A 13,480-nucleotide genomic window follows, 5' to 3' on the forward strand; every position below is an offset into this window, starting at 1 on the left:
CCCACACACACTGCAGCATGATGCAATGGGATCAGAAAAATTGGATTTCTGGTTTTGACTCCACCACATATGAAATTCTTTTTTTTTTCCAGGTTTTTAGCCAGGGCTGGATTTGAAACTGCCACCTCTGGCATATGGGGCTAGTGCCCTACTCCTTTGAGCCACAGGCACCATCCCACATCTGAAATTCTTAATCTTATGCAAATAACTTTTCTGAAGTCCAATTATTTGTCTGAATATGGGATTTTTTTTTTGAGACAAAGTCTCATTTTGTTGTCCTTAGTAGAGTGCTCTCAACTCCTGGGCTTAGGCAATTCTCTTGCCTCAGCCTCCCAAGTAGCTGGGTCTACAGGCGCCCACGACAATATCCGGCTATTTTTTTATGTTGTTGTTGCAGTTTGGCTGGGGCCAGGTTTGAACCTGCCACCCTCATATATGGGGCTGGCGTCCTACCCACTGAGCCACAGGTGCCTCCCCCTCTTCCCTCCTTCATCCTGGGCTATGGTTGTGTTTTGTCTTTCATATAAAAGTGTGAGTGATTGTAAATTGGTTTCATAATAGTACTGAGTACATTGGATACTTTTTCTTCCATTCTTGAGATACTTTAGTAAGAAGAATATGTTCCAGCTCCATCCATGTAAACATAAAAGAGGCAAAGTCTCAATCTTTTTTTAAGGCTGCATAATTTTCCATGGTGTACATACACCACAATTTATTAATCTATTTATGGGTTGTTGGGCACTTGGGTATCTTCCATGAACTTGGCAATTATGAATTGGGCTGCAGTAAACATTCTGGTGCAAATATCTTTGTTGTAAAGTGATTTTTGGTCTTCTGGACATATACCTAGTAGAGGAATTGCAGGATCAAATGGCAGGTCTACTTTTAGATCTCTAATTGTTATCCAAACTTCTTTCCAAAAGGAACATATTAGCTTGCATTCTCACCAGCAGTGCAGAAGTGTTCCCTTTTCTCCACATCCATGCCAACATCTGTAATTTTGGGATTTTGTTATGTGGGCTACTCTTATTGGAGTTAGATGATATTTCAAAGTGGTTTTGATTTGCATTTCTCTGATAATTAAAGATGATGAGCATTTTTTCATGTATCTGTAGGCCATGTGTCTGTCTTCTTCAGAGAAACTTCTGTTCAAGTCCCTTGTGGAATGGGATTACTTGTTCTTTTCTTGTTAATAAGTTTGAGTTCTCTGTGGATTCTGGTTATCAAACCTTTGTCAAAAACATAACCTGTAAATATCTTTTCCCATTCTGAGGGCTGTCTTCTTGCTTTACTTACTGTATTCTTGGTTGTGCAGAAGCTTTTTGGTTTGATCAGATCCCAGTAATGTATTTTTGGTGTTGCTTCAATTGCCCAAGGGGTCTTCCTCATAAAGTGTTCCAGGCCCATTTCTTCAAGTGTTTCCCCTGCACTGTCTCCAAGTATCTTTATAGTTTCATGTCTTAAATTTAAATCTTTTATCCATTGAGAGTCAGTTTTTGTTAATGGTGAAAGGTGTGGGTCCAGTTTCAGTCTTTTACAGGTCACCAGCCAGTTCACCAGCCAGTTCACCTAGCACCATTTGCTAAACAGGGAATCTTTCCCCCAATTTATGTTTTCCATAGGCTTATTGAAGATCAAATGACGATAAGTGTCTGGGTTCATCTCTTGGTTCTCAATTCTGTTCCATACATCTACCTCTCTATTTTTTTGTGCCAGTACCATGCTATTTTGATCACTATAGATTTATAGTATAGTCTGAAGTCTGGTAGTGTGATTCCTCCTGGTTTGTTTTTATTTCTGAGTAATGTTTTGGCTAGTCAAAGTTTTTTCTGATTCCATATAAAACGAAGTACTGTTTTTTTCCAGATCTTTAAAGTATGACAGTGGTGCTTTGATAGGGATTGCATTAAATTTGTTTTTTGCTTTGGGTAGTGTGGACATTTTAACAATGTTTATTCTTCCTAGCCATGAACATGGTATTTTTTCCCCTTTGTTAACATCTTCAGCTATTTCTTTTCTCAAAGTTTCATAGTTCTCTTTATAAGATATCTTTCACATCCTTTGTTAGGTAAATTCCCAAATATTTCATCTTCTTTGGGACTACTATAAAAGGAATAGAGTCCTTGACTGTTTTTTTAAGCTTGACTATTGTTGGTATATATAAAAGCTACAGATTTGTGAGTATTGATTTTGTATCCTGAGATGCTACTGTATTCCTTGATCACCTCTAAGAGTTTTGTAGTTGAGTCCCTGGGGTTTTCCAGGTATAAAAGCATATCATCTGCGAAGAGTGAAAGTTTGATCTCCTCTGACCCTATTTGGATACCCTTGATCACCTTCTTTTGCCTAGTTGCTAAGACTTCCATTACAATGTTAAATACCAGTGGAGACAATGGGCATCCTTCCCTGGTTCCTGATCTGAGTGGAAATGTTTTCAATTTTACTCCATTCAGTATGATATTGGCTGTGGGTTTGCTGTAGATGGCCTCTATCAGTTTAAGAAATGTCCCTTCTATACCTGTTTTCTTAAGTCTTCCAATCATAAAAGGATACTGGATATTATCAAAAGTTTTTTCTGCGTCAGTTGAAAGAATCATCTTTGGGTTTAAATTGTTCTTATTCCAGTGTTTTAAGTGGAAAATTAGGTCATTGAAATCACTCTTGCTTTCTGCCCCCCCCCCAGTTATTTCCAAATACCGTCACCTCTTATTTTTTAATATAAACATTTACAGTTATAAATTTTAGCTCTACTGTAGATTCCTCTAGTAGGTTTTTGGTTTTTTGTGTTTTCATTTTTGTTTATCTTAAAGTAGCTGATTTCCCTGTGACTTCTTTTGACTCATTGGTTCTTTCTGTATGTTATTTAATTTTTACTTATTTGTGAATTTCCCTTTTGTTACCAATTTCTAATTTCATTGTATTATTGTCAGGCAATGTACTTTGTGTGATTTCAGTCCATTTATAGTTATTGAGGTTTGTTTTATTGCTTAATATGTAGTCCATCCTAGAAAATGTTCTACAGGTATTTGAGAAGAATATATATTCTACTGTTCTGAGGTTGAATGTTCTGTAGGTATCTATGAAGTCTAATGGTTTTTTAGTATCCAAGTCTTCTGTTTCTTTACTGATTTTCTTCACTTGCTTTGTTCATTATTACAAGTGGAGCATTGAAGTCTCCTTATTTTTGAATTGCATGTTTGTTTCTTTCAGTTTTGTTTCATGTATTTTGAGACTTTTGTTAGATACATGTAAGTTTGTAATTGATGTATCTTGTTGATGAATTAGACATTTTTCATTATAAAATACCCTTTGTCACTAACAGTAATTTTTGTATCATCATCTAGTTTGTCTGCTGTTAGTATAGCCACTCTGGGCCTCTTTTGGCTACTGTTTTCATGGTATATCTTTTTCTATTTTCCTGTACACATATATTGGTTTTTTTTTTTTGGAGACAGAGTCTCACTTTGTTGCCCCCAGTAGAGTTCTGTGGTGTCATAGCTCACAGCAACCTCAAACTTTTGGGCTTAAGCAGTTTTCTTGCCTCAGCCTCCTGAGTAGCTGGGACTCCAGGCACCCACAACAGTGCCCGGTTATTTTTAGAGATGAGGTCTCGCTCTGGCTCAGGCTGGTCTTGAACCTGTGAGCTTAAGCAATCCATCCGCCTTGGCCTCCCAGAGTGCTAAGATTACAGGCATGAGCCACCGTGCCTGGCCCATGTTTTGTTTTTGAATCTAGAGTGTGTCTGTTGTAGATAAGATACAAAGGTTGAGTATTGTTTGTTCAAAATGGTTGGGAACAGAAATATTTTGGATTTTGGATTTTTTCTGATTTTAGAATATTTTCTTTTTGTGCCTATCTTTTCTGTTTCTTATTATCCACATGTTTGTCTTTTTAGTTCCTAAGGAAATAAAGAATGCTGATGAGAAAACCATTTTCCTAATTAAATTGTTGAGCTGGTTGCCATGATGGGTGAGTTAAAACTAAAAATATTTTTCAGCTGTAATTAAATGATAGCATGAGGGAGAAAGAATTTTCTCTATTATATGTTATTGTAAACCTTTTTGTGAAGAAATTTAATGGTGGAGCTGATTTATATAATATTTTGTATCTACTAACTTAACAGATTTTCAATCAAAACAATTTTATATTACACATGTGGAATGATTGTTTTGTATTTTGGTTTTTTGGGGTTTTTTTTGAGACAGAGTCATCCTCAGCCTGATAGCTCACAGCAACCTCAAACACTTCGGCTCAAGCCATCCTCTTGCCTCACCCTCCCAAGTAGCTGGAACTACAGGCACCTGCTGCAATGCGCAGCTATTTTTAGAGACAGGATCTCCCTTTTGCTCAGTCTGGTCTTAAATTCCTGAGCTCAAGCAGTCCATCCACCTCAGCCTCCCCTAGTGCTAGGATCACAGGCGTGAGCCACCATGCCCAGCCTTATATTACAGTTTCAGAATGATTGTTTTATATAGAACAAAGTAGGGACTTTTACAATATGTACTGTGATTTGCTAGACTCTGATGGCAAGAAAGAAATAAAATGAAATTTTGTCATATGTTAACACTAACTTTGTTTTGTGCTCAGTTGATTGTCCTTTCAACATATGTTAGAAACTCACTACTGCTTCTGTGTGCCCATTGGTCAGTCTGGGATCCTCTGGGCATCCTCACTGCCTGTTGGGACAACGAATGATGCTTATAATATTTATAACCTGTCTAATCTGCCTAGTGCTCTGTGGCCACCATAGAGATTCTTAACAGTACAAAATAGTTTAAGAATCATTAGAACAGAGCTTATTATAATTTGAGTAAATTTGTCACTGTGCTTGATCTTTTGTGGACTTTTTAGTTTACACCTTTTCATCCTCTTTAAAGTAAATTCCCTCCAGGTACCCGCTACCATCTTATTCTTCAAGCCTGCAAAAGAAGCAACTCAGTGAAATCGTCTTCTGTTTTGTATGCCATCTTCCTATGATTTGAACTTTTGTTCTAATGGCCCTTTTCTTTTTTACATGTATTGTAGAAAATAATACTCAACTTTTTTTTCCTATACTGTATGATCAGAGATTTTAGCCAAAGCCTCCTCAGGGATTTGTTTATTTTGACACTGTGATGTTAAACATATAAAAATGCCTAAATTCAAGTCTTAAAAGTTTTTTCTAATAAAATAGACCAACATAGATACATTTAAGTATTAGCATTCCTTTCTCCTGAGTATAGAATTAAAGATGTTAGCTTTTCTCAAGAAGATCACATCAAATAATTTTATTCTAGTCAAGATCATTCTGAGCTTATTCAAAATGAGGGAAAATTTATTTTTATCAAGAAGTAACATATTCTGGCATGGACCTATCAGATCTTACACCTGTTGTGGTTATAGTGTACCCACTGGCTTAGTTACATATTTGGTAAACATTAAGGTAAAATTTTATTTTAGATACAATACTATGTGAAAGATTATAAATTTTTCTCTTAATCTAGGATTTATTTTATAAAATGATGACAACTATTACTTTTAAATTTCAATATGAAATTAATTTCACTATAGGATAAAATAGTTGCATGTCATTTAAAAGTAACAAATTTGAGAAGTCTCCTATTTGTGTTTTTCCAAGACTCTTGAATGTCAGATTTTAAAAAAAGACTTCTCTAATATAGCATTTTTTTTTTTTTTTTTTGAGAGACAGTCTCACTTTATTACCCTCAGTAGAGTGCTGTGGCATCACCCAGCTCACAGCAGCTCCTGGGCTTAGGTGATTCTCTTGCGTCAGCCTCCCGAGTAGCTGTGACTATAGGCGCCTGCCACAATGCCCGGCTATTTTTTTGTTGCAGTTTGGCTGGGGTCGGGTTTGAGCCCGCCACCCTCAATGTATTGGGCCGGAGCCCTACCCGCTGAGCCACAGGCGCTGCCCAGCATGTTTTAATTGTTACAGCTTCATGAACATAAATTATTGTTCACCAAAATGTTTACATTTTAAAAACGTAAACAATAAAGTTTCTTGATTTGCTAATAAAAATAAGTTGCCCTTGAAGTCTTCTAGAGATCTTATAATTGACATTACTGGGAGGCACATGTTTATAACCTCAGAGGAAATCTTTGGTATATGTATTTGGAAGAGATTGAAAGTTCATGGTTCATGATTCTTTCCCTCAGTTTTATGGACTACTTTTTCTAAGGAATAGATTTTTCTTCCATTGTTGCCCCTTAAGTTGTTACTGGACAAGATCATTAGTCAATGTTTTAGTCTTATTAAACTTTGTGGTGAAAAAGTTTAAGAGAATATTTCCACGCTGGTCATGGTGGCTCACGCATGTAATCCTAGCATTCTGGGAGGCTGAGGTGGGTGGAGGGCCTTAGCTCAGGAGTTCGAGACCAGCCTGAGCAAGAGAGAGACCCTGTTTCTAAAAATAGTCTGATGCTACACCTTGAGTCTAGTGTAATTTTGATGTTATCAGTTGTCAGGGTTCTCCCCTCTTCAGTTCTTAAATAATTAAAATGTTATTTCACCCAAAGTGTAGGCATTAAGAATGTTCTAGATGCATATTCTAAATAAATTTCATTGTAAATCTTGTATTTGCTTTCTTTATATGTGTTAAAATTAAAATTCTATGTATTATTTCAAAAATACCTAGATGATCAGCAGGCTTTGGACTCAATCATGCAAGATTTGGCTGTTCTTCATAAGGCTAGTCGACCAGCATTATCCTTACAGGAAACTAGAAAAGCAAACTCTTCATCACCAAAAAAACAGGTATTTGTTTTAATAATATTTTAATAAGTGTATTTTATTCTTTGAATTATTTTCTTTTAAAAACCTAACTTAGAGGACTTAAGGTGTTTAGCTTTTTTTTTTTTTTTTTTTTTGAGACAGAGTTTCACTTTTTCACCCTCAGTAGAGTGCTGTGGCGTCATAACTCACAGCAACCTCAAACTCTTGGGCTCAAGTGATCCTCTTGACTCAGTTTTTCATTTTTGGTTGGGGTCTCACTCTTGATCAGGCTGGTCTCAAACTCCTGAGCTCAAACAATTCACCCGACTTGGCCTCCTGGAGTGCCAGGATTACAAGTGTGAGCCACCATGCCCGGCCTTAAAGTGTTTGTTTAGCCTTTACACTTTTGAATCAAGTATTTTGCTGTTGTTTGTTACACATTTTCCCATAATAGTTGTGCATTAAAAAAAAATTTCATTTAATGTGGTACCTGGTCTCTAAAGCTGGGATTTCATCCATTCTTTAAGCATTTAAGATAGGCAGGTTGTTTTATTTTTCAAATAGTTTATTCTGAATATTTATAAATGGGATGTTTTTAATTATTATAAGTCAGATTAACTTGAGATGCCAAGCATAGAAGGAGGAAATGCAGTATTCTATATTTTCCTCTAACAGGGTCAGCAAATGTCTCATACCCCTGATGCCTTCACTAATAGACCTTGATGTTCTTTCTGTGTTGCCCAGATTTATCAACGTAATTCTGAAGTCAGCTCTTGGGCAGACACTATCAATTGACTAGAGCCGATAGGGAAAATGAAACTACCTTCCTTCTCTGCTCTATTTTAAATGAATGTTTAAGAAAGAAAATCATTTAGAAGTTAACTAATATGATAGATTTATATGATCTCCACATTATGACTGATGTATCATTTCATTCCAGAATGACATCCGAGTCAAATTTGAACACAGAGGAGAAAAAAGGTAACGAAGGAAACATTACGTGTTAATTGATTTAATCAAATGTATTCTCATTAAGCTTTAGTGGTTTTTTGATTTGAATGAAGTTTCATGGTTTAAAAATTGAAAATAGAGAAGGCCTTGCTAAAGTATAACATGAATTTAGTTTCAAGATAGATAAAATTTGTCAAAATTCTGGCTACACATTAGAAATGATTAATGTCTTTACTTCATAGTATTTGGAAATAAATGAAGTCTGCATAATGCAGCCTTTAAATATTACAATTTCTTTTATTTATTCAGTGCAAATTAAATATATTTTCCTTTATCACAATTGTTATCATCCCTCTAGAGACTACCAGAATTTATGTGTACAGACTTTAACGTTCACAATTTTACTTATTGTTAAGAGACCTTAGTGCCATGACCTGTATTTCATTAGTAACATTGAAGAAGGTGAGTTGGAATGGTGACTGTAAATTGTTTAGTAGAGATGTCTATATCCCGTGCGAAATGATGGTAGTTGATGACAAAATCGGTAATGAGAGTTACAAAAGATGGAATTTCATTTCTGCTAGTAGTGTCTCCTTGAGTTAATTTAACAAAAAGCCTGTTAGGTTTAAGGACTTTAAAGTGGCTTACAAATCATATACCTTGGAAATGTAAATGTATTTTACATAGAGATTTTTAAAATTGAATCAGATATATCACAGAACTGTCGGCCAGTTTACTATCCTGTTTGAGATTCTTTAATGGATATTTTCCCAATTTTTAAAATTCATTTGGCACTATTTTTTAAATACTTACTATATGCTAGAGCAGGCCCTGGAGGAATAAAGGGAGCAAAGCAGACATGGTGTCCCAGCTTTAGATGATGCTCTCTAAGGGCAGCACAGCCCAATCCTTTGGAATAGAAGAGGAAAGTACTAGTTTAATTAATTTTAAAATTGTAATCTTCTTCTTCTTCTTTTTTTTTTTGAGACAGTCTCCCTTTATTTCCCGGGGTAGAGTACAGTGGTGTCATTGTATCTCACAGCAACCTAACTTGTGGGCTCAAATTATTATCCTCTTGCTCAGCCTCCCACGTAGCTCGGACTACAGGTGCACACCACCCTGCTCAGCTAATTTTTCTATTTTTCATAGAGACAGGGTCTTGTTCTTGCTTAGGCTGGTCTCAGACTCCTGAGCTCAGTCTTCCCTTTGGGCCTGTCCTGTAATGCTTTCAAGATATTTATTTTGGAGATGTACTTGTATGTACCTGATAAAAATTATTGCGTTGATAAGGATACAGAAATCCAAATTTAGATCCCCGAAGACTAGCTTTATTCTTTTTAACAATTTTATTGTATTCTGTTATGCAGGTGTCAGATAGTTAAGTTAAATCACTTTTTCTCAGTGGACATTTTACATTGATCTTTATCATTCATGTGTCAGTTTCAATGCAAATTTAAAACTTTAGAACATTTTGAGAATTTCCTTTTTAAAATTTTTATCAGGATAGAATAAACTTTAGAGTTTTTAAACTTTATGTTGAAAATTTGTGCACTTGATTAAAAATGAGCTATTGTACAGTTTAAGTATTTATACAATTTTTACTTAATTTTATATCTTAATAAGAGGTAACTGTTGCGTGTGTATTACTTAGCCTAAGAAAATAAAATATTTTAAAATTCTGTCTATATAGAATCCTTCAGTTTCCCAGACCAGTTAAACTGGAAGATCTGCGGTCTAAAGCTAAAATTGCCTTTGGACAGTCTATGGATCTGCATTATACCAATAATGAGGTAAACCTGTAGTTTTAACTTTTAGTATTTCTTATTTTGGAAAGTAATGTGTTCATTTAAGAGATCGCTTTTAGGACTGTTGTGTTTTTATTTAGGGATCGATGAATGTGTGGTATATCAGAGGAATGAAATATCACAAGTTTATCTGGTTAAGATAGATTTTTTTCTCCCATTGTGGAAAATAATAGAAGGTGCTACAATGCAAATAATTGAATGATAACCTGGTTTTATTGAATGATAATCTATTATAAGAAAATATATGTGCTACTTATAAGATTGCCGCTCATTTATTTTTATTCTGTTCACTTTTGGTGAATTATCTTAATTAATTTTTTTATCTTCAGAAAATATTTATTGAATTTTCAAGTGTAATGCTGTGACATGAATTGTAGCTCCTCGCTGAGTAGACCTACAAGGTCTACTGTGGTAGAAGCAGATGATCAATAATTGAACTGCTTAAATGTATGAAATTTTTGAAAGAAATGAATAAAGTATTGTGATAAAAAGTAAAGCAGGGCTGGGCACAGTGGCTCACGCCTGTAATCCTGGCACTCTAGGAGGCCAAGGCAGGTGGATTGCCTGAGCTCACAGGTTTGAGACCAGCCTGAGTAAGTACAAGATCCTGTCTCTAAAAAATAGCCAAGTGTTGTGGTAGGCACCTGTAGTCCCAGCTAGTTGGGAGGCTGAGATGAGAGAATTGCTTAAGCCCAAAAGTCTGAGGTTGCTGTGAGCTGTGACACCATGGCACTCTACCAAGGGTGACAAAATGTGAGACTCTGTCTCAAAAAAAAAAAATAGTAAAGCAAGGGCAGTAGGTGTCCTATATATAGTGTTAAGGAAGAAGTAACTAAGGTGGTGACATTTACATTGAGACTTATGAAAAGCCAGCCCTGCAGAGAAAGTCAGGGAAAGAACACAGCTGGTAGAAGGAGCAGCTTGATAGCAATCCCAAGATGGAAACGATTTCTGTGCTTCAGGATAGGAAAAGTGCCAGTAAGGATGGACTTGACAATGGAAAATTAATGCAAGACATGTGAAAGTACTTTGCAAATGTTAACGCATTGTGCAAATAAAAATACTAGATTTTAAGTGAATTATTGTTAAAGCGAAAGAAAGTCCTAATGCACCTTGTCTAAAGAAATCTCTTACAGCTCAGGAGATGAAAATATTTTGATAAAGTAAAACTACATTCTAAATAATTAGAATTCTGATATAGTACTCATCACTTCTGAACAAAGTACTATACTTTACTATACTTTAATAGTACTATACTTTAAAGTACTATACTTTAATATTATCTTGAAATTTTATTTTTCAAATGCTATTTTGCCCTGCCCACTGAGCCACAAGCACTGCCTTAATAATTCTTTTTATTAGAAAAGAATTCTTTGAGGAAAAAGGATTCCCATTCATGGAAGCTTGTAGTGACTTATAATGGTTTAAAATTAGCTACAAACAGATATTGGGAATATAATTCTAAGGACAGGGTAAATCAGCAGTTCTCAACCTGTGGGTTGCAATCTCTTTTTAACAATGAAAATACACTGTGGCATTAGGAAGGTTGAGAAACACTGGTGTAAATAAATGTAAGCGGATTGCATGACTGAATTCACATTAATTTTGCTCTGTAGATATATCTGGCAGCCTTTCTTAAAACAAGGAATTTTTTTTCCTAAATCTGCAGAGTGAATGCGCACCATCCCTGCTGGTGGGTTTGGGTGTAGCTTGAATTTTAACTCCTATGATACTTATTAAATAACATTTGCCAAGTGTCTGCTCTTTGTCTTGCTCTGTGCTAATTGCTGGTCCCGTGAGGGGCATCCTTGTCTTTAAGGAATTTATATGGTATAGGACCTCAAACTAACAAGGCCTTACATTTGAATGGCTCATCCACAGTGCTAATTAGAGTGCATTAACAAGTGTGGAATATGTTCACTGTTTTTATTCTATCACTCTTTCTATGAAATGGAAAGTATACTTTGAAGTTATTGACAGAGTTGTCTTAAGCTACTAAGTTGACACTTTTGAAAAAAGGTATTTTGATTTTCTTAAATTGTGTAAATCATACTTTTATTCATAGACCTCAGGTGCTTTTGTCTGATCCATGAAAGGACTAATAAAAGCAGATTCCACATTCAAGGTTGACTATGGGACGGCTAACCCATGTAGCTTATTTGTGTTTGAGTGTAGTGGTCAGATCCCCAGGCTCAGAGAAATGAACTCCAGGTGGGCGGTTGGTTGCAGGTATGTTACTCATGGCACACCTCCATAACAACAAATGCTCAGGATGCTGGTATGTTCATGAGCACACCAGGCGAGAGTGCAAATCCGTGGCTACTATTAGAAAAAGAACTAAGAGTTGCATCTGTGCATGGGCCAGGTATGTAGTCCTAGCAATTTGGGAGGCTGGTTGGGAATATCATTTGAGCTGTTTGAGGCTAATCTGAGCAAGAGTGAGACACTGTTTCTACTAAAAATAGAAAAATAAGCCATGTGTAGTCCTGTGCCTGTAGTCCCAGCTAGCCAGGAGGCTCAGATGGGAGGATCACTTGAGCCCAGGAGTTTGAGATTGCTGTAAGTCACTACGGCACCACTGCATTCTAGCCAGGGTGATAGAGCAAAAAACTCTGTCTAAAATAGTTGCATCTATGCAGATAAAAGGATGGCCTGTGTGTGTTCGTTAATGCTGTTTTGAGGAAAATATACTGTAACTTGAATTTAGTAATATTATGGAGATATCCTAGAAAATTAATCTTTAAAAGTATTTTATAACAAATATAATGATCGGCTAGGCACCTATTGCTCAATGATTAGAGCTCTGGCCCTGTGTACCCTGGGGATGGTTGGGGTGGTGGGTTCAAAACTGCCCTGGCCCTGCTAAAAAAAAAGACAAATATAATGATTAATAAAGCAAAATTTTAAAGGATTTATTCATATTCATTGTACAATTTTAGTGGTGGTAGGATGGGAAGAACAAAACAATCTTGATCAGGGGTCCTCAAACTTTTTAAATAGGGGGCCAGTTCACTATCCCTCAGACCGTTGGAGGGATGGACTGCAGGCCCTGGGACGAGTGGGCTGCTAAGCAGAATAGGCAGCGGCAGCAAAAACACCCGGCAGGCGGGATAAATGTCCTAAGCAGGCTGCATGTGGCCTGCGGGCCATAGTTTGAGGACACCTGATCTAGATACATGTACTCATTCAGACTTCATTGTAGTAACATATCAAAGAGTGAGGCCTTTTGACATTTACAATTTCCTAGTAATAGAAATGCTATGGAAGAATTTGACCTAATGAGACGGCTACATAATTCCTTATGTTCCTTTTTGTTTAGTTGGTAATTCCATTAACTACACAAGATGACTTGGACAAAGCTGTGGAACTGCTGGATCGTAGTATTCATATGAAGAGCCTCAAGATATTACTTGTAGTAAATGGAAATACACAGGTATGAATTAGGATATTTTTTTCCAGTAAGAACTATAGGACTTGGCTTGGTGCTTGTAGCTCAGCGGCTAGGGCACTAGCCACATACACCAGAGCTGGCGGGTTTGAACCCAGCCCAGGCCTGCCAAACAACAATAACTACAACTGAAAAATAGTCTGGTATTGTGGCAGGTGCCTATAGTCCCAACTACTTGGGAGGCTGAGGCAAGAGAATAGCTTAAGCCCAAGAGTTTGAGGTTGCTGTGAGCTGTGATGCCATGGTACTCTACCGAGGGCAACATACACTCTGTCTCAAACAAAAACAACTGTAGGACTTAATGCCTAAAAGTCAATATATGAAAGTTATATTCTGTAATCATTAATATATTTTCAAGATGATTAAATGTAAATTTATATACTTTAATTACTGTAGTTTAATATTCTTACTCCTCAAATCTACAATCACAATTATAAGTAAGTATATTTTACATATAAAACAAGTAAAAACCGAAAATTTGGGAAGAATTATGTTAGAATTAAAATTTCAAAGACTTGGCTTGGCGCCTGTGGCTCAAGTGGCTAAGGCGCCAGCCACATACAC

The 13,480-nt window shown here is 36.3% G+C and overlaps 1 protein-coding gene across 1 annotated transcript in view; it reads left to right on the forward strand.

Moving 5' to 3' along the window:
• The window catches only part of MAP3K2 (mitogen-activated protein kinase kinase kinase 2), an 88,558-nt gene that overhangs the window by 35,322 nt on the left and 39,756 nt on the right, over window positions 1-13,480 (forward strand). The window contains exons 2-6 of the mRNA XM_023519387.1: window positions 3,896-3,969; window positions 6,636-6,754; window positions 7,653-7,693; window positions 9,354-9,453; window positions 12,788-12,901. Coding sequence (XP_023375155.1) covers window positions 3,963-3,969; window positions 6,636-6,754; window positions 7,653-7,693; window positions 9,354-9,453; window positions 12,788-12,901 — 381 coding nt within the window. The 5' untranslated portion in view covers window positions 3,896-3,962. The remainder of the gene's footprint in view (window positions 1-3,895; window positions 3,970-6,635; window positions 6,755-7,652; window positions 7,694-9,353; window positions 9,454-12,787; window positions 12,902-13,480) is intronic.

This window comes from Otolemur garnettii, unplaced genomic scaffold, assembly GCF_000181295.1.
Source record: "Otolemur garnettii isolate 467f Iridium unplaced genomic scaffold, OtoGar3 scaffold00173, whole genome shotgun sequence".
Lineage (NCBI taxonomy): Eukaryota > Metazoa > Chordata > Mammalia > Primates > Galagidae > Otolemur > Otolemur garnettii.